This window comes from Clupea harengus, chromosome 4 (genome assembly GCF_900700415.2).
Source record: "Clupea harengus chromosome 4, Ch_v2.0.2, whole genome shotgun sequence".
Lineage (NCBI taxonomy): Eukaryota > Metazoa > Chordata > Actinopteri > Clupeiformes > Clupeidae > Clupea > Clupea harengus.
The window spans coordinates 12,918,817-12,942,619 of record NC_045155.1 but is presented as its reverse complement, the minus strand read 5'-3'; the positions used below and the strand labels follow the sequence as shown (position 1 = coordinate 12,942,619).

At 46.0% G+C, this 23,803-nt stretch overlaps 1 protein-coding gene across 2 annotated transcripts; it reads right to left on the bottom strand.

Annotated features, from left to right (window-relative positions):
* Positions 1-1,106: 1,106 nt before the first annotated feature.
* On the bottom strand, positions 1,107-23,690 carry ctnnbip1 (catenin, beta interacting protein 1). Of its 2 annotated transcripts, none has more exons than XM_012826194.3 (4): positions 23,502-23,690; positions 15,324-15,438; positions 14,788-14,878; positions 1,107-3,495 (listed from the first exon to the last, which is right to left on the bottom strand). In XM_012826194.3, exons 2-4 carry the CDS (start codon positions 15,417-15,419, stop codon positions 3,437-3,439), a joined length of 246 nt encoding a protein of 81 aa, XP_012681648.1. In that variant the 5' UTR covers positions 15,420-15,438; positions 23,502-23,690; the 3' UTR covers positions 1,107-3,436. The 2 variants fall into 2 exon arrangements, with proteins under 2 accessions (XP_012681648.1, XP_012681647.1); XM_012826193.3 differs by having other exon boundaries at positions 15,324-15,441; positions 23,502-23,687.
* Between the last annotated feature and the right edge of the window lie 113 nt (positions 23,691-23,803).

The following is a 23,803-nucleotide window of genomic DNA, read 5'->3' as shown; positions in this document are numbered from 1 at the left end:
AAGAACTGGTTTGAGATTATGCACCGGCTTCAAAACGGCCCTCGAACTACCTTAGTGGAAAATGGCTAGATGTGAGCTGCTCTCAGCCCATGATGTGACACTTGTAAAGCAGTTGGCTGTGAAGCACGTCTATTTAAACACAATGCCAGCTGGTGCTCTGTTCCCGAGCCGGTATTCTCTAAATCTCCAGGATTTGATGCATCTGTGAGGGATGGCCTTGGAAACAGTGGACAGATGCTGGTGTTTTTAGGAGAGCACAGAGACCGCTGAATGATTTAGACCACCACCGCCTTTTGCGGTTTGGTGCACAACGCCGTTGGTTGCCAAGACAGAAGCGTTGGAATATTCGGAGAATGAAACAAAGCATCTCCACAGACACACACAAAAATAAGCAAACCACGCTTGTTGACATTCAGGCGAATGAGTGTCACCTAAGGCGTTCATGTGTGAGCGAGCAGCTCTCCACATGCTCCCCACTCAGTGTACGGAGGGAGAGAGAGAGAAGAGCAGTGAAGAGCTGACAAAGCCCTTATTAATACAACTCCATGCCAAGAAAGCATCCAAGAATTTGTCTGAAATGCTTCACAACAATATGCTTCTGAAAAGATAAAAGGAAAAACAATAGGGGGGAAAATTGTCATTGCATAACTGATGAATCTGTTTTGTTTAGCCAATGCATCACACACGCCACTAGAATGACTGTTATCTCAGCAGTCTGTCCTGCTGGGTGGGAACCCCGTGCTTATCTGATTGGTGCCCTGTGCCTGGAGATGACGAGACTTTCAAGCAGAGAAAATATGGCCTGATTATGAGATCCATCTCCTTGAGAGTCCCTGGCTGTTCGAGGCGTGCCGGAAGGGCAGAGGCAACAGAGCACGGGCACTCTCCAGTCTCCAGACACGCCGCACTACAGGGAAACGTGACTGAGGGAACACGCGCACACACACCTAACAATAACACCATCAGGCATGCAGCAGCACCTATCACTGTAGCTCGCATTTTTACTCTGTCTATTGTATTTCTAGTTTTCTTTTTGAGATGCTTTTTGAGATGCTAATAATAATTATTTATAATAATAATAAAAAAAAACAGAACAGTATGACATCCATCTTTAAATTCCTTTAATGGTTCAGTTGGTATAGGTTTTGGAAGCATTTAGTCAAAAGACATGGTCAGCAGCCATATAGCAAAAAACAACTAATCAGTTATCAATGAAAAAAAAAAAAAAAAAAACAGCAAAATCAAAATACAAAAAAGCAACAAATTTTTTTAGAACCCAAAGAACGACAACTAGGCAACATCAGGCCATCACATTAAAAGATATACAGCACTAAGGATCATGAACAGCATGCTGTAAAATTATAGACTTAAAGTCCAATGTAAGTAACCAGACATTCTTATGCTAACAGGGACTAGAGATGCTGGGCCTAAATTTACAAAACCTGTTGTCATCACACTAAGACTGTTGATTAAGGGACAAAATGCATAGGCAAAATTGTTTTAGAAACAAATAAAAACAAAAGTAAACATATGAAGAACAGACTTCCTTGTCACTGGCAGAGACAATTGAATATGTTGTTAGCCATAAACACTGAGGACATTCAGTTTCAGGATTTCTGCCATTATTGCCAACAAGATCAAATGGACGACAACAATGATTAAAAACATCTGATGTCCAAGAGGACGCCCTTCCACAGACATCAGGGATGCACAAGCGATGGTCAGCGAGTCACGATTCCTTGCAAATCTACTGAAATAAACACTTGTAAAACCACAAGGCAGGCATGCTTAATTTCATAAAACATTAAGTTACAATTGTTGTTTTTTTAAATTTAAGCACGTTAACAAAATATATTTATACACATTAAATATTGCCCATGATGCCATGTCATCACAAAAAAAGAACAAAAATGTAATGCAGATGAGAGAAGAAAAACAAAGAAAAAATATGTTTTTTTTGTTGTTGACACATTCCAGTTCAAAAACTAGCTAACAAACACAATAATCTGTTCGAGGTCTCAGGGGCAATTTGATGGTGTTTAGAATACTATTCTGGATATTCCCTTTTAGCCGCTAATGCTATTGGCATAACTACAACAGGGTAATAATGAATGGATAACAGAGTCCGTGTAGCTAACGTGTAATTGTGGGCTCTGTTCGTACTTCTCTTGCCATTGGTGCAAGCATGTGTGCGTAATGTTTTAAGGCTGAGGTTCTGAATAAGTGTGACTGGTCTTCTGTCCCAGGGCACAGTTTAGCTTTGCTTTAGGTTTCAACAACAAACAAGTCTGCTAATTACATCTCACAACTATGTCAAAGTCAGGAGAGGAACTTATTTTTCGGGTTTCTGATCAAACGCTACACAACGCCTAGATCACAGTGTGTCTCGCACTGGTGTGTTCCTTTTTGAATTTGGAAAAACATATGACCAGAGTGATGAGCATGGTTTGTAAATCACAGTCCATCAGGCCTTGTGTCTTGACCAAAACACCCTTCACTGGAGTTAGAGTTTAATGAGAGAAACAATAAATTAAGAACTAAGACATTCATCAGATTCTTAAAATGTTATAAAAAACACAGTTGGCACACAGTCATTCATTTTTCTTACTGTTTATACAATAAAAAACAGGTTAAGTCAGTACATTTCAGTGAAAAGACTTTCTTCTGTGGAGGAAATTTGTATGCACCATTTTTTTTTTTGGAAGAATGTGCTTGCTTACGTGTAGACTCATCCGGTTTTATCATGGACAGCACAGTAGGTGCCTCAACACTTAAGCTTTTAGTGTGAAATCAAGGAAACTATGCAAAGAGTACTTCTCATTCAACCGAATGACAAAAACCAAAACATGACTAGTCTGCCTGCCTGATTCTGTAGACGACGCTCACAACAAACGAACAGAATATGACGGTCCTCTAAGGACACTCTTGAATGACATCTAGCCCCCCCCTCCCCACTCCGCCCTTTAGTTTGACCGAACAAATGGATAATGTCGGTCTATTCACACGCTCGGAGACATACACACACCAAACACAACACTGCCCCAATAATACACAATGCAGAAAACAAAACAAAACAAACAAAAAATCCTCACAAAATAATGACTAAAATCCTGACCAAAGAAATGGTTATGCACTCACAACAGTTCTCTCCCATTTCTTCTCTCGGCACCTTCCCCCGTCACCGTGGCCTGGGACCACTGGAGCGAGGGCGATTAGTGTGACAGTTCATATGAGGAGGAGGAGAAGAAAGGAGAGAGAGAGAGAGAGAGAGAGGGGTAGGGAGAGAGGGAGGGAGGGCAGAGCCAAGTGCCCATGATGGATTCAACCCTGCCCCACCCCTCCTCCTGCCTCCTTTGCCCGTCCTGGCGCTCGTCCCCTTCTCCCGTCCCGTCCACAGTGTTAGGTTCGGAGGCGCGGTGGGTGGGTGGGTGGAACGTCACTGCCTCCGGTCCTCCGCCTCCGATCGGGAGAAGGCCATCACCACGTCCTCGGCACCTGCGAGTGAGTCAGAGAAAATCACAGCGTTAGCATTTCTATTATCCGTGACAATGTGCCTTTCCTCCTCGCAGGCCCATCTGATGACTGATGACGAGGAGATGAGTAATAACCCTCCACCAAAGACTGCTGCTTGTTGTGACTTCAGACTCTCTCTCTCACTCACACACACACACACACACACACACACACACACACACACACACACACACACACACACACACACACACACACACACACACACACACACACACACACACACAAAAATACAACATTACTACCGAGGATAGAATTGAGACTGCTAAACCAAGGCGGGCATGTATGATTGATTGAGTAGCTGTTGTTTTGATCACACGTCGGCACATTGCAGGCAAAAAAAGTGAGTCATGAGAGGCGACAGAGGAAAGCAGGATTTTCAGCTTGCTGAGAAAAACAACAAAGCCAGAACAGGCAGCCGTCACGCTCTGCCTCAAAGGCACTAATCCCTACCAAACTGGTCACACACACACACACACACATACATACACACATAAAACATGCAATGTTAATAAAATGACTGTCCTAGTGGCCTTATATGACGTCTGGCTGCAACCTCCAACATCAACGAGTGGTCAACTAGGCTTTTTTTTTTGTTTGTTTGCTTTAATCCACTCTGCCACCCACTCATAGCCACTGCACACTATTTATCATTTCACTGAAGTCTGCCCTGGTGGTTTGACATACATCACTGCCTTTGGCTTAGATGCTCCAATACTCCAATATTTTAAGCTACAATTCACCTATTCAATTTAGTTCAGATTCATTGCTCTCGACTGTCAAAATTCTCATTTGGCATCAGAGCAGAAATATCATAAAAACTTTCATTAGCAAAATTAAAAAAGAACAATTAAGGCATAAAAAGGTGGAGAGAGTGTGTGTGTGTGTGTGTGTGTGTGTACTGCATAAAGGTGAAGGGTATAATTTATATGAACCTGAAATACACCTATACAATGTTAATAAATGTTGGTTGTTATGTTGTGCAATAAGGGCATCATGTCCAAGATCTTGAAAGGCTTCAGTATACAATAGGGCTGGTATACTTGACGGATTGGTCAATGCACGCGCCAATGGTGACATCAACACACCAATGTATTGCAAATCACCAGCAAAACTAGCCTACTAACTTTAAGTTAATGAAACTTGTTACGGTAACAAAACAAAATTTTAATATTGATTTTCATCAATTTTCAAAACATGTTACGTTTTGGCACAGCCTACATGTGTTCCACTAGTACGCAAGGACAGGAACCATAGGTATAAATTCCCCTTGAAGTATCATTGTTTGGTCTTTTGTGGTTCATATTAAACCATGGTCCCTCTAAATTGCCTGATGTGCATTCACACAGACCGATAAGTGGGAAGATGGGAACCACTAATGCTACAATATTCATTTCCATCCTTTAAAGCAGCTTTGTTGAATAATCCACCAAGCTGTTTTCCAAAGATTGTGCTGTCCAATCATAAACAGCACAGAGTTACTTTCTCTGCACTTTATGGAGCATCTGACTCCCCAAAGCTCCTGGAGCAGCTGGCTAACATTTGACATTGATGACATTCCTTGATGGTGATCAGATGGTCCTGATGCACAATGCGTTCAATATCTATTGAGGGTTGTGCTCATGGAGGTTCATCCTGACCTCTCCTCATCCTCCAATAACTTTGCCTGCCTGCCCCCCACACCGCTTATTGCTTTATTAACGTAGGCTTGCTGAAGCATTTCAAGGGTCTCCGTTGCTGATGTCCTGAGTTGGACACAAAATTTGATGTTTGCTCTCTGCTCAAGTTTGAAGTCCATATTAAATCGCAAATCAGCATGTGCACGTGGTTACAAAAACTCATGTCAACAAAGGTCTTGATGTTGACTGTGCAATGTTACGTGGCACGCTCGATTCACTGTGTCTAGCTCCATTCGTTCACAACAGGAACAGTCTCTGAACTTTTTGACCGCACCTTGTTGCCTAGCATGTCTGTTTGTGTGTGTGTGTGTGTGTGTGTGTGTGTGTGTGTAATTCCTAGCAGTGTGTGTTTTGTGGATGGGGAAGTGTTTGTACACTGAGCTGGATGGCGAGGCTCTGCAGCCTGTGAGTGTGGCAGACCCACTTGTGATTTCAGTCAGGTCTGGCGCCAGATACCGACGGGGACGGGAGCTAATCAATTCAAATCCTGGATTATCAATGCAGCCCCAGCCAGGGAAAACAAACATACACGCCGTCAGGAAAATGAGTTCTGGAGCCAGAGCCGAGGCAGGAGCAGGAGCAGGAGCAGGAGCCGCCCCACTAATGCATATTAGATTAATATAAATAAATCCAAGGCAGTCCTGCTGATGACACCAACAAGCACATGGACACAAGCAAACACCTAGGGTCAAAACAGAGCCATATTCACCAGCTAATGTGCTCTGAGAAGTCTCTGAGTGAGGGGTCACAAATGTAGGAGCTCTCCTAACTACACAATTACTCCCAAAATAGATGTCGCTCACTGATTGTCTTGTTAGGCCTCTGTTTACCTCTGTGACTGTAAAGAAGCTGTTGAAAATTACTGTTTCTAAGGTCACTAGTTTACCTCTCTCTTCTTCCGGTCTGGTCTGGAAGAACTACTGACTGTCATTTTCTACAGTAAACAGACACAGGTATATATATCTGTAGGGATCCTTTTAATGTCATCAGACACTTATTATAACATAATGGGCCTGTCAGTGATGAAAAAAAGCTTTGACTTTTACTACTTTGAGGCAGTTGCTTGCCCCACGGGATTACAATGTGTAGTCTTTTTGTGGTTGCCGTTTATAGCTCAATACTGGACCGATTTTGATCATTTTTGTAACCAAAAAGATGTGGTTAAAAAATACTGGAATTCCCCTGCAGGCCAAGCTTCCAACTGCACATCACAGCTTTCCATAAAGCTTCCAACTGCACATCACAGCTTTCACTCTTTCAGTGGAGGAGCCAACACTACATCCTCCTCACTTAACCTTCTTCATGCATTTCTGCATATATTGATATACTTACATATTCATGTCACTGACTTGGCCTGTGCTTTTGACCTTGGTGCAATTTTGTGGTCACAGCTCCATAAAATAGTCTTTTGTGACAAACAAATCACAGACTGACAAGAGGAATTAAACGACAAGCCTGTATGACCAGCCAATGTGGGGTGACACGCGCACATCCTTTTTTCGCAGCCGAATCACTCACCGACATCTCTGAATATGCGCTAGACCTAGACCTATGTGAGGAACTGTGTGTGCAAGTGTGTGTAGGTGTGTGTGTGTGTGTGTGTGTGTGTGTGTGTGTGTGTTGAGGCAGAAGGGGGAGGGAGGGGTGAGTGTTTGTTCAACTTCCCTGTAATAATAAAAAAAGGGCTAAGCATGCTTCCTAATGCTCTGCTGGATTTGATTGTGAACTAAAGATGAAAGTAGGCCACAGACTATATTATACACATCCATCAGACAGGGACGGAAGGGAGGAGGGAGGGAGGGAAGGAGTGAGGGAGAGGGGCTCAGAGATGGGAGGAGGAGTGAAGCTGCCCTTTCTCACAGGATGGTTAAAATGCTCCCCTGTACGGTGGGTTGGGACTCTGCCAGGAACATCAAAAGGGGCCATAATTAGGAGGTTTCCGCGCAAGTTCAGGTCGACCAGAGCTTAACAGGCAGGAGCCTGGGGGAGGTGGCAGGAGGGAGTTAAGAGGTAGGGAGGGGAGGGGAGGGGAGGGGAGGGTGGGGTCCTTTCGTGTGGACTCAATCCGTCTCATGTGGGAGGAGACTGCCAGGCCAATCAGAAGGCTCCCCCTCCACCTCTTCTGGGTGCGGGATTAACGTCCCTCTGTAATCCCGCTGTCTGTCGCACAGGAGGGGGGGGGGGGGGGGGGGGGTGCACACTTCAGAGACGGCAGCCTCCATCACAGGCAGGTGACTGCGGTGAGACTGTGTGCTCTTTCGCGGGGCGATGCCAAAAATAAACACAGCCCCCTCGGTGACAGGTTGTCACGCTGGGAACTGCGGAGCATTCAGCAAGGAGTATGCCAGCTCAAGAACGGTCTTCAGATATGCGCGTGCATGCGCACACACACACACAAACACGATATTTATCAGCACTACCCTACAGTTGAAGTCAATTGATATAGGCAAAAACAAAATAATCTCCGAGACATATCACTCTTTTTGAAGCATGTGCTCCAGTGGTGTTCTCATGTACACTCATGTTTCCACACAAAGCCCAGAGGAGGAACAAAATGTACACGTCGTCCACACAGGCAGCAGCAGCGGCAGGGGTGAAGGCCACTCTGTCCTCAGGGTGCTTCTGCACGCATCCACTAGCAGCAGCCAAGCCCCGATATAATTCAGCTTCCATCTCAGGCAGCAGCATCCCCCCTCAGGGTAGCGCCAGTGAACATTAACCGCAGTCACCACAGTGCAACAGTGGCCCTGCCAGCCGCTCCGATGCTAGGAATGTCCTCTGCATCGGACAGTCAAGGTGAGGGAGGGAAATTATTCTTGCTGCTGTAAGAGCTATTTCCAAAAAGTGTCCTCTTAGGAAGGGTTGGGCTGGATGAGTAAGGCAGTGCTCTTTACCTTCAATAGTCACTCACTAAAACACTACCCAGTATAACATAAACAAGGGAACAGTATCTAGAACAACTAAAAACTGACTGTGACAGGAATAATTTATGCCAAATAATATAGCAACACATAGAGGTTAATAACATGGTTCATTTAAAGCCTTTTTATGAACCGTCATAGCCAAACTTGACTAAAAACATGAAAGGTAAAAGTCAAAGTTCATCTTATCAGCCCACTGGAGCATTTATGGCTTATGTACTAAGGACCTTGAGATATTCTCTCCACATCAAGGGAGAAGTAAATGAAAACCAAGTCTGTCAACATAGCCTCTAATCTGGACTTTTACTGCCCCCACTGCCAGACTCTCCCTCCTTTATTCGCCCTCTCTAACCGTATCTCCCCCCCTCTCAAACCAAACATTCCACGTAATGTACGGGCGATATGACTTTTGTCAGGGCTTAATGGTTAACATGCTGCCGTGTCCTGTCCGCCTCTCTCTGCCTCTATCTGTCTGTTGTTAAATTAATTATTGAGTGCTCTTCGAGGCTTGCGCAGGGGGAGCTCCAGAGAGTTGGAGACGAGAGGCGAATGTGAGTGTGATAGGGATTCACGTGGCTTAGGAGAGACAGATACACAACAGCGATATCTAGAACAGAGCTAGATACCGCCCCCCTATAATAATCATCATCATCATCATCATCATCATCCCCAGGCTGAGAGATACACTGTGTTACAGAGTGCAGAGACCTGATCTGGTGATCAGCACCCCTCTGATCCGGAATCATCTGTGAGTTACGTAACGAAGGCTCATCCCAGTATGACGAGCAGCGTGCGCGCCTGTAGTAGGTTTTGTTCAAAACAAGCAGAGGTCAGAGTGCTGTGGCCCTCGGGTCAGTGAGCGTCTCTTCCGGTCTCGAGTCTGAGTAGCATCTGGTCTGGTCTGGGGGTTAGGCGGGAGAGCATCGCTAGCTCTCCCCTTTCATGCCGTTCATGGTCCTCCTTCCTTTACGGCAGGCAAGCCCCTCCCTGGGCACGCTTGCACGCCCTCAGCCAATGCGCCACAGACGTCAGGCCTCTCTGAGCCTGTTGCCCGGCAACAGATCAGAATCAGATTGCATCACAACCCAGCAGGCCTGTGAACAAACAGCTGCTGGCTAGCTCCAATCCACCTTGCAGTAACTCCTTTTTTCTCTCAGTCTCCCCCTCTTTCGTCTGCCTTTCTCTACATTTCCTCTTGATCCCTCTATCCCCCACCCTGTGTGGCCTTCCCCATCCTGCTGAAGTGCAATATGGCCATTTTCTGTAATCCATGATTACAGAATATTTGCTGTTTATGTAGGTAGAAAATAACTCAGCCATAATATTTACAGTTGCAGTGCATGTCTGTTTGCATATTATGTATAGCTTAAGCAAGTATTTGTTTCAATATCTAAAATAGCCTAGCATTATTAAGTCATCCTAAATGCAAAATTGTGATAAAGTTCAATAATACTACACAATTACACCATCGTTCTGTGTAACTCAAATCAGAGTCGGTTTATTCCTGTCTGTGTACACATAGTCCATTTTAGGGTATAGTGAGAATTTTAATGGTCAAAATTTTTTTTATGGATTAAATCAATCTGTACTTTGGGACTGGGTCCTTATATATCTCCCCAAAAGCTAGTCACCTCAGTACCATCCAGCCATTGAGCAGGGAAGAGACACACTCAGAATATGACCGAATATGAATGTAACAGCTGTGCTATTACAAGAATCACAGACAGCAGTTAAGGACACAATCTGGCCTGGATCGAGGGGATGAGGAGAGGGAGCGTGCAGCAAGCGTGTACAGCCACAAGAACATGACATGCTCTTCACCCTCCAAAAAGGCTCAGTTTTCATCATGCCTGGGAAAGGGCATTATTACCTGCTCCTACCACTTATTCTACTCTGTAACCTTTAGGCCAGCCGTCACTCTTTTCAACATTGCAATAAAATATGCAATTCCATTAATTTACCGTTTTGACTATGTCATTTAGGTTTTGACAAAGTCTTTGAAAAAAAAGTCTGATTTCATAGCTGCCATTTTAAATGACGGTGAACAGTAGCAATCCTGTTTGTGTCCTCTGAGGGAAATCTGACCCAGGCGAGACCCCTCTTTTTGTCCTTTCAGTGTTGCAGGAGGGGATTATGCTACTAGAGGGGATTATGGGGGAGACACAAAAGAGGCTCGATTCCACAACTGCTGATGTCTGAAACATGAGGAGATCATGATATTGCCTTCAAAGTCAGCCGGAACAATACAAGCTGGAGTATTATTGTTTATGTCTCCAATCAAAGAGGACAAACACTGGTGCGTCTGTGTGCAGCTCCTTGGAAGCCATCTGTGCTTTTGGGGCCCAACAGTGACATTGAACACGTCAGGTGTTCAAAAAACTAAAAAACAAGACTGCGTTGCCACAGCTTCCCACCTGTTCTGTCTCCTTTTCATAAACAAGTGTGTGCCGCCATGGAGAGGAGAGGCAGCTACACAAAAGCTAAACCACAACGTGACGTGTTGGCATACAGCTATAAAAAGCTGAATCGCTGCACTTGCTGCCACAGCTCTCTCACACCATCCTCCTCTACCCGATTAACACCCCGGCTTGCCTGCCTGCCTGGCAGCCACCTAATGAGGCCCGCGCTCCAGTCCACAGGGAGCTGCGCTTCCCCGGCCCCCATTAGTGTCGCCATGGCAACTTCCCACCATACTCAGCAGTTGTTCCCGGGCCCACCACCGGCCCTGCCTCCCCCAGTGGGCCGCGGTGACGGCAGGATCTGGTTTAGGTCGTACTGGACTCATCTGCACCCTGCCTCCAGCCCCATAGTTTTCATCTCTCCCTTTTTTAAGGTTTGATTTCCCAACAGCCAGGGTTCGACATAAGCCATAGCCGATGGCCAGGGGGAGTCAAGCAAAAAAGTATGACGGGCGAGATGATTGGCCAGGCGCTCGGGCCCGTGTCAATGTTTCCATGAATAACATTCACGAGTCAGTTCACGTCTGATGCTAACTGGCTGATACTAACTCTCGATTCCCTGACCATTTTTTTTCTTGCAGCCAGCCTAGGAAATGTTTCACCTCAGCCAATAGTTGGAAAATAATGTCACAGGAAGCGTTTGAGGCTACTAAAGTGTCATGGAAAAACAAGTTCAACAGCAGGTGAGAGAACTGCCAGTGCAGTAAAAAAAGTGGGCAGCTTTTTAGCGCCCGGGGACCAAGTGAAGTGAACCGTCCGTCTTGGTCAGGGATGGACAGGAGAGTGTTCTGTTCTTTTGCATGTTTTTCTGTTGGGTTCTTAGTGGAGGAAACCCCTTGTGAACACGGGGAGAACATGCAAAACTCCACACAGAAAGACCCGGGAGATAGCCGTAATAAAGTGCATACTGTGAAGCCCTACTACAACTGTCCACCAGACCCTAGCTGAGGATACTCATTCTTCAGCAAGACTATTAAGTGACTTACTCTTCTGAGAGGGGTTGGCTATGGCTAAACTTCCGCAGGCTGATGTTGAATTCTCCGCAGGCCTGTTAATAAGCGTGCCTTGCTTTTTGGTCAGTGCGGTGCCTCATGCATTTTGATGTAGCATGAAAAAGGACCCTTCCGCCCACTGCCTCCTCCTGAAAAACCAGCACTCATGCACTATTCCTCTCCCACCCAAAAAAAAAAAAAACCTTCAACTTCAAGGCACCCGAATAAATTAAAATGGGATTAAAGGATTCATAATTTGTGTGTATGCTAATGTGCCAATTAAAATGATCTGGAATGCAAATGAGGCTCGGCCCGTTTTAGTTGTCAGCGATCGAGAGAGAAAGAGATACAGAAAGGCTTTTCGAAAACGATTTCTCTCAAAAAGTTACATTTCAGTCAGGATATGGTGCAACACGATCTATTGCATTCTACCGGCATGACAAAGCAGCACCTCGGCCCTTTTGAGTTGAGGAAAATACAGGCCTGTTTGTTGACGTGGCGCTACAATAGCGGCGAGGAGGCCTGAAAAGAGTGTCCAACTGGGGCCCCTCTCTGTGCCACCGCCCCCCCCTCTGTGTGACAAACACAAACGAGTCACTGTCCCCCCCCTGCCTCAGATGAACTGGGGGCTCTTTCACAGGGCTCTCATTAACTGCGTGGATGCCACTTTCATTTACTCTGGGGGGAACATTTTATACTCTTGCATGACAGCAATGGTGCCGTCCCTCCAACTGTGGCACAATTGCACTGGTTTTCCCTCCCAAGAGCAGAAAAAAACACTGTTAATGAATGAGTGAGCGAATGAATGAATAAAAGGGATGAAAAGCTCAAAAGCCTTCACATTTTGTTTCTATACAATCACTGTTCATAAAGTCTCTAGTGGCCTATGAATAACTGAGGCAAATGTGAACTGCTCCTGCTCTGTCACATGGTAAATATAGAACATCAGACTTGAGACAATGCAGTAGCCTACTTTAATGTTCACATTTTGTGGCTTTTTCTCTTTCCACGCTCATAACTCTTCCTTTTGATCAGTTCCCCTTCTATCAGTCAGGTAGGGTCAGGTGGCCCTCCATTTTAGATATATTGACTCCCTCAGAAACACAATAGCTCTTCAGGTTAAGGCCCCTGGATCAATATGTGGATCAGAGGAGACAAAACGATAAAGGCGGTCTCCCAAAGAACTGTCTGCTCAGCACTTCTCTTCCCCCCCCCTCCCCCCAACAACCTCGGCCATTTTGTGCAGAGGCGGTTCTTATTTAAAGTCATGCCTGGGGAGCAGAGGTCAAACCCACTGACACTGAATGGTGACAGGTCCTTTTACTGAAGGGCTCACCTCAGAGAGAGGCTTTGCTTCCAGGTAGTCATACAGGTTGCCTGACTTGATTCCTAACTAGGGCTGTGCACCAATGCCAAACACAAAGGACAAAGCTACTGATGCTATTGTGTGTTCAGCCGACACAAGAGCCCACAGAATCAGCAGTTAATGGAGACGGTTCGTGTGGCACAGTGATCACTGGCAAAGTTGCAGACCAGCAACAACCTTAACCCAGCAACAGCAGAGATAAAAAAGGTCCAATTTACCCTCTGTGTTTAACACTGTACCTACGGTTAGAGCAGGCAGAGGAGTCTCCCATCCCCTACACTGTACGTACGGGCAGATTAGGCAGCCTCCCGGCCCTACAGCGGACCATGAGCTCTAGAGGGCAGTGGGAGGCATTAGCTAACTCTCCTGCAGGGGATCAATACGCTCCTTGTTACTATTACCATAAAGATAAAGCAAGGCATTCACTGGTGACATAGAGGGTCTCCACATCCACTGTGTGTGTCGTAGCGATGGAAGCTTCGAGAGAAATTACTTTCCCACAGGCACATTATCCATGTGATAATATGAACAACTGCTTGTGTCCCTATTTTTATTTAAATTGGTGAATGGGTACCATGATGAAAGCCAGGCCCACCCAGAGCACTGATAATCTTTGAGCTGCACAGAAAGCTGCAGTGCAAATGAGAACCAAACTCTCAACGTGTGTGCAGCGGTGCCACAAATCCACACGTGGTCTTCCCATAACGATTAGAAATGCAGATTTATAACCACCTTAAACAACCCGGTTTGTGCATTATTGATGAAGATTATGCCGGGGGAAAAGAAAGAAGAAAATGAAGAAAGCAAAAAAAGAGGAGTGCAGAGTCTTTACAGTGCCTCTCACGAAGAGCCAAGCTTCCATGCATATTTCACGACCATAAAGTGGTGCTAAATTTGACTTGCAATTCCACAGATATGAGGTCCGGATACGCTCATGAACACCCAAGACATGTTCTTTTGTCCATGCATCCTCTGCCAAGCACCATAGCAGTACATGAGGCAAAGGACTGTCACCCTCAGCCAGCAAACATGAAGGTGAACTTAGGGTGGTCACCATTCCTTCTGAGCGAATACAAGACAGCAGTCACATGTGATTTCTTTAGACTGCTGTAGTCTGCCTGTATGCAGAGAGAACAGAAGCAAGCCCAAGCCTTATCATCCAACATGGACTCTAAACCCTACTGCCGAAGATGATTTGGAATGAACCTGGAAGGCAGGTGAAAACAAATTGGTCAAATCAAGGTAACTAATCTCAGCAGTTCTGCTGCCTTGTTTCACCCAGCTGCCCTGCTGCTGGTAAACTCATTTATTTTAATTTGGCGCCCCCTTGTGGTGGATATTTATACTAAATGAAAGAAAATCTTCCCTTGGTATTTGGCTGTGTGATCAAGTGTCATTCACATTACAAATACATATACAGTGCGGTAATCTTTAAGATCTGGTCGACATTGTTCATTAGCATTTTCACATGTTAGTTTGGAATTTCATTTCATGACAAGATTCTATGTGTGCAACTCGATAATCTAAATAATTTCATGTCATCTTAGTCATTAAATACATTACGATGAATTCTCCAAAAGCTTTTGATAAGTGTATTAAAGTTCACATTCCATGTTTCATTAAAATGTAAAAGTGGAAATACTGAGAATATTGCTGTATGTTCCTTCTAGTTTTCTCAGCATCTAATCCTCGATATATCACTAACTTCATTCAGGGTGGCACTGGATCCATTCACATCTACAGACATACAGAACCAGTGTCCACCTGTGTAGGGGCCTAGCAGGTGAGGTAAAGCCTGAGCCTGGTAGACTCTGCTTAGAGTGGGGGGGGGGGTCTTACCCTGGTCAATGGGGTGCTGCGGTAGCTGGCTCATCTGAGTGTGCACCACGCCGGCGTAATTCCTGAGGAAGGCCTCCTCACTGGGCGTCAGCTGTGGCAGTGGGACGGCAGGAGAGACAACAGCAGCACGGTTATTAATGACGACAGTTAGACAACAGCGTACGTGTGGAAATACAGCTTACGAGTGGAGCCAGGGAGAGATAAAGGGGTCTGTGTTCAAGCAGGATTTGAAACACAACATTTGGTTTACTGATCAGACTGTATGTTGCCTAGGGGGTGTTTTCCAATAAGGTCTGAGAACTAGCAGAGTCTATTCATCAGTGTGGCATAAGCAGCTCTGAAAAGATGGAGATAAAACCAACAATTTAGTCTACGTGTGGTTTTGTCCACTGCTGCATGTAGTGTGGCAGGTATATGCCCTTGTAGAGTTCCAGGTATATGCCCATGTAGTGTGCCAGGTCTATGCCCATGCAGTGTGGCAGGTATATGCCCATGTGCTTTGTGAGCGCTGGAGTGCGGCGTGTGGTTAGACTTACGTTGGATCCCATCTTCTTCAGCATGAGCAGCACCCGCACCTTCTGCTGGACGTACATCTCTTCCGGGGACTTCCCAGGGGCCTCCTCGCGGTTCATCCCCCCTGCTCCCGCAGCGCTGCTGAGACACACACACACACACACACAAACACACACACACACACACACACACACACACACTCTTTTAGTTCTCATGTAGTCATCTTCACTCTTCCCCAGAATACCCCCCTACTACTACCACCACCACCATAAACATAAACACACACACACACACACACACACACTCTCTTTTAGTTCTCATGTAGTCATCTTCACTCTTCCCCAAAATACCCCCCTACCACCACCACCACCACAAACATAAACACACACACAGACACACTCTCTCTTTTAGTTCTCATGCAGTCATCTTCACTCTTCCCCAGAATACCCCCCTTCCACCACCACTATAAACACACACACACACACACAAACAAATAAACAGTAAGTGCACTGCAGAGCAATACATTACCGCTACAACATCAACATCTCACCAACAGGCTGTCACAGACAAGCACAGTTACTGTAAGACATCCAGCTTTTTGGAAAGCCTAAACCTGCTGGCAGTCCGCAAACCCCTACCAACACAAACATGGCCCTATAATGACTCATTTGAACTTGACTGGACCCACATCCTCCAGTTAACCTAATTACCAGTTTGGATCTGTGACCGCAAGACATTTCTGGGGCTTCGGGTTTTGGAAGAAAAAATAAGAAAAAGAGGGGAAAAAACAACATAATCCACCCAATGTCAAAATGAATCTCCACCAAATACACTAAAAGCTTTTCGACATATCTTTAGGCTTTGGGGGGATTCTTGTTTGGGCTTTAAGCTGCAGCACGTAGAATGATAGCACAAAGACAGATGCTGACCTCATTGCAGAGATCTAGGAGCTTAAAGGCAGCAGGGGCAGCAAGAATATCAATTTAGTTTCATCAGTGGGCGCAAGTAACACACCAGCACACAGAGATCACTGAAGAATGATGAAGCATTTGTTTCCACACAAACAAAACAACAGAAGTGTAAACGTGTAGGTTACCATCTCATGCAAGAACAATTATGCATGCACTGCAGATAAACACACACACACACACACACAAGGCATGGACAGGGGCAGGGTGCAGCCCAATTGTGATGGAAGAGGCGGCGTGCTTGAAGTGGCTGTGCAGGTTGGCACAGCAATAGAAATGGCCCTCATCAATATTTCATGGGAGTTTTCACAGAGCGTCTCACCCTGCCCTGCCCTGCTCCGCACCCCACCCCACCCCACCCCTCTCCCCTTCATCCCCCAACCACATCCACCCTGCCCGCTAATGACCTATTTTCACAGTCAGACGCTGCATGGCCTTAAAAACATGAGAAGAAGAAGAAGACATTGGAGAGAAGATTTGGGGAGGGGGTTATCATGAGGATGAAGAGGAGGAAGCTCGGGAAAAGACTGAAGCTTGGGCTTGGGACAGAGCGGAGGAGAGATGGGTCCCTTGCTGCGTCGTGTTATTTTCAGCCCTAGTCATGGATTTGGGACATCAGATCAGTGGAACATACAAAAGGAACCCAAGCTGATGTTCCAGTTAGAGACGAATAGTATTGTTGAATGGAAGTGTAGCTGGCAAAAGATGTACTGCTTCCAAAGATGGAGAATAAAGACGACAGCAGGGTAGAGGGACAATGTCTCACACACACACACACACACACACACACACACACACACACGTGACACCAATTCTCTCTCTTTCCCTTTCATTTTTCAATCTGTCACAGAGAATCCCCCAGGAGACACCCCAAGCCCTCTTTATCTGCACAAAGGGCTTGTAATGTATGTTGACAGCCTGTTTGATGTCAGGCTTATATTTAATTGAAAAGCTGGCTCAGGTCCTCCAGAAGCCCAACCCCTACCCCCCAACACCCGCTTTCGACCCCCGTCACCATGACGAGCAACACAAAGATGCACGTGAGGACTGTCCTAACTCTTTGTCGCCTGCAACCGTATCGGTGACCCCCGTTCGCCACGGCGCAGGTGAGGCTTCACGATCAATATGAGGTTCATGCTCACGCTTCATATTCCACTGCAAGCCAACACATCAGGAATGACAGTGCAGTTAATGGCCTTTTACTTTGCCATGCATCCCCGTACTGTGGTGTGTAACAGACAACATACTGTATAACAGCTACTAGCTCAAACTTAATCCTTGGTTTCTGTAACAGTCAGTCATTCTTACAATAGACAAGAAGAGACCATCTGTGTAAAAACAACCTTGTCTTTAGGATAAGGGCAGACAAATGAAGAGTGACTGTATGTGCTCGGAGTGATTACTCAAAGCCAAAGGGAAGAAAGGGACATGAAAGACAGAAGGACTATGTGGGGGGGGGGGGGGGGTCTTTCTCTCTCTGTGTGTGATTGTGTGTGTGTGTGTGTCACCTGCACACCTTAGGGGAGGCAGCACTTGAGAGGGGGAGTGATGGAGCTGGAGCTCGTTTGATCACGATCACGTCTGGCAAGAAGGCAGACCAGAATGGCAGCAGCTGATGACTGCGTGGATTGGGGAGGAGGAAAACGGTGAAGGCAGGGAGCTTTCAAATAACACACACACACACACACACACACACACACACACACACACACACACACACACACAAACACAGGTACATTCACTCTTGCACAAACATACACAAAATGGCCTCACACAATGACACAGACTAAGCACTAGTGTCCACAATGCTTTCCCAACCATATATGCAGGCATTGCCGCCGTCTAAATCATTAGCGAGGAGTCTGAAAAGCCGGTGCATGCGTGCTGCGACTGGTGCAAGACTACAGAGCCGTGTCACTGAGGACATGAAAGAGGTAGGGGCCAAATAAATGTGGAAGAGGCATCATCTATTTTTAATGAGCTCGCGAGGCATCACTCAGACAGAGGGGCGCTCTGAGTGCTAGCAATCAGACGGCACGTCTTTTAATTCAAAGCCCTCGCACACTCTTGCCGAGTGTCATCTGTGACATCTGCTTAAAATGCTCAAATAGTGTGCTAACTGCACTCGCTCCTCAAGCGAGACCGGCGCCAGTGCGCTGGAGGCTCCTTGCCTCCTTTCATCCAGACAGATCCTCGGGCTGACAAACTGCACCAGACGCCCGGTGGCAAAGACAGAAAATTGGTCAGAATACACACTCCACTAGGCTCGAAGAGGTATCTAAAATGGCTCAAACACCATGTTCTTGCTCAGAATTCCTTTTGAAGTTCTAAAATGAGCCACTTTTAGTGCCTCTCTGGCTACACGCTGGTTTTTGATGTTTTACTTTCTCATCTTGTCTATATCAGGCTGATTTCTACCTTTCTTTTTCTCTGATTCATCTATTTATTTATTTTTACCTCGTCCTTCTCTGCTTCAACTCACAGAAAAAAATGAATCTATAGATGACGACGACTTGCTTGTTTCTGGAGAATTCCGCAGGGAGATGCTTCTGCAGATGAGGAACACAATGCAAGTCGGGCCAAAAAAAAATACTGGCAAGAGAAAAGGTATCACACACATACACAAATGTCAAGCAGTTGTCAAGACACGTCTCCTGCCCGATTTTACAAATGCTCACAAACGAACTGGGGATGATTTCACCGTGCTGTCAAAACGCACTTAATTTCAGGCTGCTAAACATTAAAGATCTCTCTCTTCTGGAGACAGGAGTAGACGTCTGCGATTGAGAGAGGGGAGGCAATGCAGATGCGTACGTGACTAGCTTGTTAGGATCATGGAGGAGAATAAGGAGAGGCCCTAGCAATCTAGGACACAGAGCGTTAGCTTCCTTCCTTTGGTTTACAGTCAGATTCAGAAAGGTGTAGGTCGTGTTGAAACAGTCACACACTCTTAAGCCTCTACAAATTGTCTACTGCAGGGTTGACTCCCAGTATGATTTACCTGGGTTGAGACTGTTTGCAAAATGATGAGGCAGCCATTATATGCAGGGCAGTATGATAACACAGTGTAGAAAATGGCACATCTTTGGCACCTTACCACATCTTTCAATAACATGGCTTATCACCATGGAACTGGTCATCTCTTCTGCACAACAGTCACAACAACACTAAGAACACGTGCCATCCAAAATGCAAAAGCCGGCAGAACATCAATATTAAAACGCTGTCAGGCAGCCGCGGTCAGTGTGTCCAGACACTGATTATTGCCTTCTCATCCTTCTCTGTTGCTCTTGTTGGCGGGGTTAGTCTGGGAGAATCTGCAAAGACCCGCCACATGCGGGCTGACCAGCCCCTGAGAGGGGTTTGTGCTTGGCCAGTAAATCTCAGCTTACCCTGGCTTAACGTCACTGAAGCCAGCCCATGCCCTGCCACCAACTGCTTGCACTGTCTTCCTAGGGTCATGACATTTCACAGTGACACTAATATGTTTCAGAATGGCCACGCAATGTGTGCTGTGTGCTTGTTACTGATCCATTTGTCGTGGGATACGGGACAAGTGGCACAGCGTGGCATGATGGTTGATTTATGTGTTGGCTATCCAAATAGAAAGAACTCACAGATCACACAAAACAGTATCCTATTAACGGCACAGTCAACAGTGATTAGATTTGGTAGCTAATATGTCAGAGTCATGAGATACAACCATCATGCACTGCTGAATATCATGGGACACAAAATAAACCCTTCAGTAAGCAAGTGTTACCTCAGGTCTTATTTGTTTATGGTATTTAACATGCTGAGAAGATGAGTACTAGTGCTATGGTTTCCCCTGATGCCTCCCACTCTGTGTGGACCCTAGTCCAATCTATCACAGTGTGACACTAGTATTGACAATAAAAAGCATTAGTCAAGGTATGATACTCAAAACGGACTCTTACAAAAATGTCATGCAAATGCAAAAAGGAGGCAAATGTTAATTGCATGACAAGGGAGGGAAAAACGAATAGCAAGACAACATGAAAACGTACACAGAAAAAGAGTCAGGCAAAGAAATCAAGAGCAAGAAAGAGGAAACAAGAGATTGAACGAATAAATGACAGTACGGAAGAGGCAGAGGGAAAGTGAGAGTGCGAAAGAGAGAGAGAGAAAGTCTGGTGAATGTTTTGACATGGCCTGCTCCCCTTACACTAGCTCTGGCTTTGGGTACGCAGCAAATGCCTGCTGCGAGAGACTACCCCCAGAAACGCGATAGGCCCTCGCATGTGACGGGGGTCAGAGAGGTCACAGGCCACCATCCCTGCCTTCCAGCAGCAGCTGGGAGAAACACAACTCAGTCCGCACTTAACCCAATCCATCACACCATTTCCACACCACATGGGCCCGCCAAGGGAACAAGAAGTCCAGTGACGTCTTCCTTCCAAGGGACCCTCCCTGCTAAAAACTGAAAATCATTAGAGATTACACAGCTAGCAAATGTCCTCAGAGTCATCAAGAAAATCTTCCCCTTCAAGCTCTTCATCCCACAGAGTAAATGAGCCAGCACTGCAGGACAAGAATAGATCACCGTAGATCTACCATGCACAACTTCCACCCAAACATTACAATGCCACCCATGCTTCCATTTAGCCGGCCTCAGTCCTCCCACTCCTCCTCAGGCAGCCGAGGTGAATCAGTGCTGGGCTGGATGGAGGCTTGCACAGCAGTTGTTGATGGCCCAATCTAAATAGGAAGTGGGTCAGTTGGTCAGTAGAGGGCTCTCTTCCAGACACCACAGCTAGCTGAGGTTTTTTTGTTTGTTTTGTTTTTAATACGAGGGCTTAATGACGCAAGACTACCAACAATTATGGCGACATAGGATTAACCTTTTCTGCGTACAACTTTATAGCGTTTCCTCTTCCACTGGACTATTAGGAGAAGTGCAAACAGCATAACAAGTGCACAAAGCACAGGCTGTTAGGTCTAACCAAGAAAATGCATTAACTCGAAGAAAACCAAAATGCCATATATCAATGGTCGCATAACACTATCTACACGGCAGATGCTTGTACACAGTGTCTTTAAGCGCATGTACAGTATGCAGATCAGCAGTTTGTGTGAGTTCTGGGAATTGAACTCATGACCTAGGTGGTGGCATCATGATCTGCCAGTTCAGCTACAGCACCATGGCCGCTACAAAGACTAATGGGGCTCTGAAACAAAGAGCATTTCTTCAAGCATGACCCAATGCAATCACCACTATTTTAACCCAGGACATGTGACTTGGACAAACAACACTGGCACAGCTGACCACAAATCCACCAGCAGCACTGAGCTACAGTTGTGCGATGCTGCGGAGTTGTCTTTATATTTAACGCACAGCTACCATGATTCCACATTTACAGTTGCTACACAATGGCCGCACTATCCGCGGACAATGGCGATGAACTGGCTCGTGAGCGTATGATTGATAAGTAGGTCATGTCTTGTTAACGCCACGCGAGGCATGAACTCACAGGCGACTCCCAACTGCACCCTCACAACACCCATGCCAGTCTGCCTGTGCGTCAACGCAGGGTTTGTGCTTGGCCAGTAAATCTGCCTGTGCGTCAACGCAGCCAGGTTACAGGGAACTCATCGTGGTTTGTGAGAGCACCAGTATGTTGGTCTGAAAGCATTTACTGCATGTCTTGGACAAAGCTACTGGCATACCTCAAGCGGCCTACACAATGCTACACAAATGTCCTCTAAACTCACTATGGATGGGAATTAGGATTCATTCAGAGTATTACTGTATTGCCTTTCATAGCACATTCGTACAATTAGTATAAACTCAGAGGCATTGCCTTTATCCTCTCTGCACAAATGAGCGTAGAGGGGATCATCTTGTGTCAGGCATAGGAGGGGTGTGAGACAGACACTCTTGCACCCAGCCAAGGCCAACCAATGATTTGCACTCTGGGGGGCAGAGGGAAATCACGTTGCGTGGGACTTGCCCCTAGCCCTGGCACAGAAGAGAAGGTGGAGGAGGGGGATGGAGTCAGTCGGGCTTTAATCTATTCCAAAAAGAACCCGTCGCTCCGGGGAATGTGCAGACTGCTGGAGATAAACCCGTGTGGATCATTTGAAAGTTCACAAGTAGCCAGGACAGGAGAGGGCCAATCCAGACACCCACATCACACTTCGAGTGCCTACTGCAGGCAGCGTGCCAGAATCCACGGCTGAATGCGATTCGTCAGCGGACCATTGGAGGAATCAAGCATCTTGTGGGCACAATGAATGCATGGGTGTGGAGCGCCCAAAATAGAATTCGTCCGAAGCGAGCAGTAGGTGCGAAGTGATGGGGTGTAGCAACACACACTGCTGTCCAATAGCTCGCGCCAACACGTAGTGAAGTTCTTTAATATCACCAGTGCGTACTGAATCATACTTGAAATATGACAATACTTGCCCTGGAAGAGTACCACTATAGCGGTACAGAAGGCTGGTTCACAAAGAACCATGTTCTTTATGTTATACTGCTTGTAGCATAGTCCTCCAGTATGAAACCAACACAATGCCTTGCATGCGTGCCATGGCATGAACACACAATCATAAAACGAGCAAACACAGTCTGCACATTATACATCTTTAACGTTACGTTATACAAACAAAAAGCTAGCAATCGCTATACCAAATCACTGTACAACCAAACGTGAAAATACGCGCCTAGGAAGCACCACATCCCAAGAGTCTCTGAAATACGCCGTTACAACTGATGAACAGCCAAAATAACGAAAGTTTTACTTTAAGCAGAACTGCAACGTTTCTGTATAGCTACCTAGCAAGCTAGCTGGCTAGTTAGCCGAAACGCCGCTTCCTGTCTCATACAACAACTAACTTAGCCAGTAGCTTAACGTTATTCTAGCGAACTCATGGATACGGGCATGGTCTTTATGCAACGAAAGGCGCCTGACAGCACTCAAAATGCACATTAACACACATATTGTGTTCATTAACGCCTTAACGCTGTGCATTCATATAGGACAATCGAGCAGGTTTGTTTCTTAATTCACTGCAAGTGTGCGTTAGCTGGGAAGCTCTAACAAAGCCTGAATGAAGTTCCTATGAGGGTAGTTCCATCCAGGTAGCGAAACCCGTGTGCAAACACGACTCGGTATAAACGTGAATAGGTTAGCTAGCGAGCTACTATAGGACCTAAGATGGTTTCGTTGTAAGTATTGAAACAGGCATTTCTTTAGGCTAATTATTTCTTACCTCTCCTGGTCCAGCTTTCTGTCGTTTGGATTTTATTTGAATGCTGTGTTGTTTCTAAGGAGGCGTCCTGTTCCGGGGTCACATCCCGACAGTCAGTAGAGCTGTGTGTTGGAGGGGACTGACTCAGAAGCTGAAGCTCCCGCTGTTCAACCAGTTCCTGCCGAGGCATAGCTACCAGCGACCGCTGGATGGTGCTATCATCTCAAGCTTGTAATAGGCTACATATAGTTCCCAGCTACACTTTTGTAATTCATTGAGACAGTAAGGATGGATGTCAGCCGACATAGGGTAGGCCTACAATT

Excerpts from the sequence above, each read along its gene's own strand:
- ctnnbip1 (XM_012826194.3), bottom strand. The coding sequence starts at position 15,419 with ATGAACCGCGAGGAGGCCCCTGGGAAGTCCCCGGAAGAGATGTACGTC. Across the intron at positions 14,879-15,323 it reads TGAAGAAGATGGGATCCAAC|CTGACGCCCAGTGAGGAGGC; the intron begins GTAAGTCTAACC and ends CCACTGCCACAG. Across the intron at positions 3,496-14,787 it reads GCAGCACCCCATTGACCAGG|GTGCCGAGGACGTGGTGATG; the intron begins GTAAGACCCCCC and ends ACTCACTCGCAG.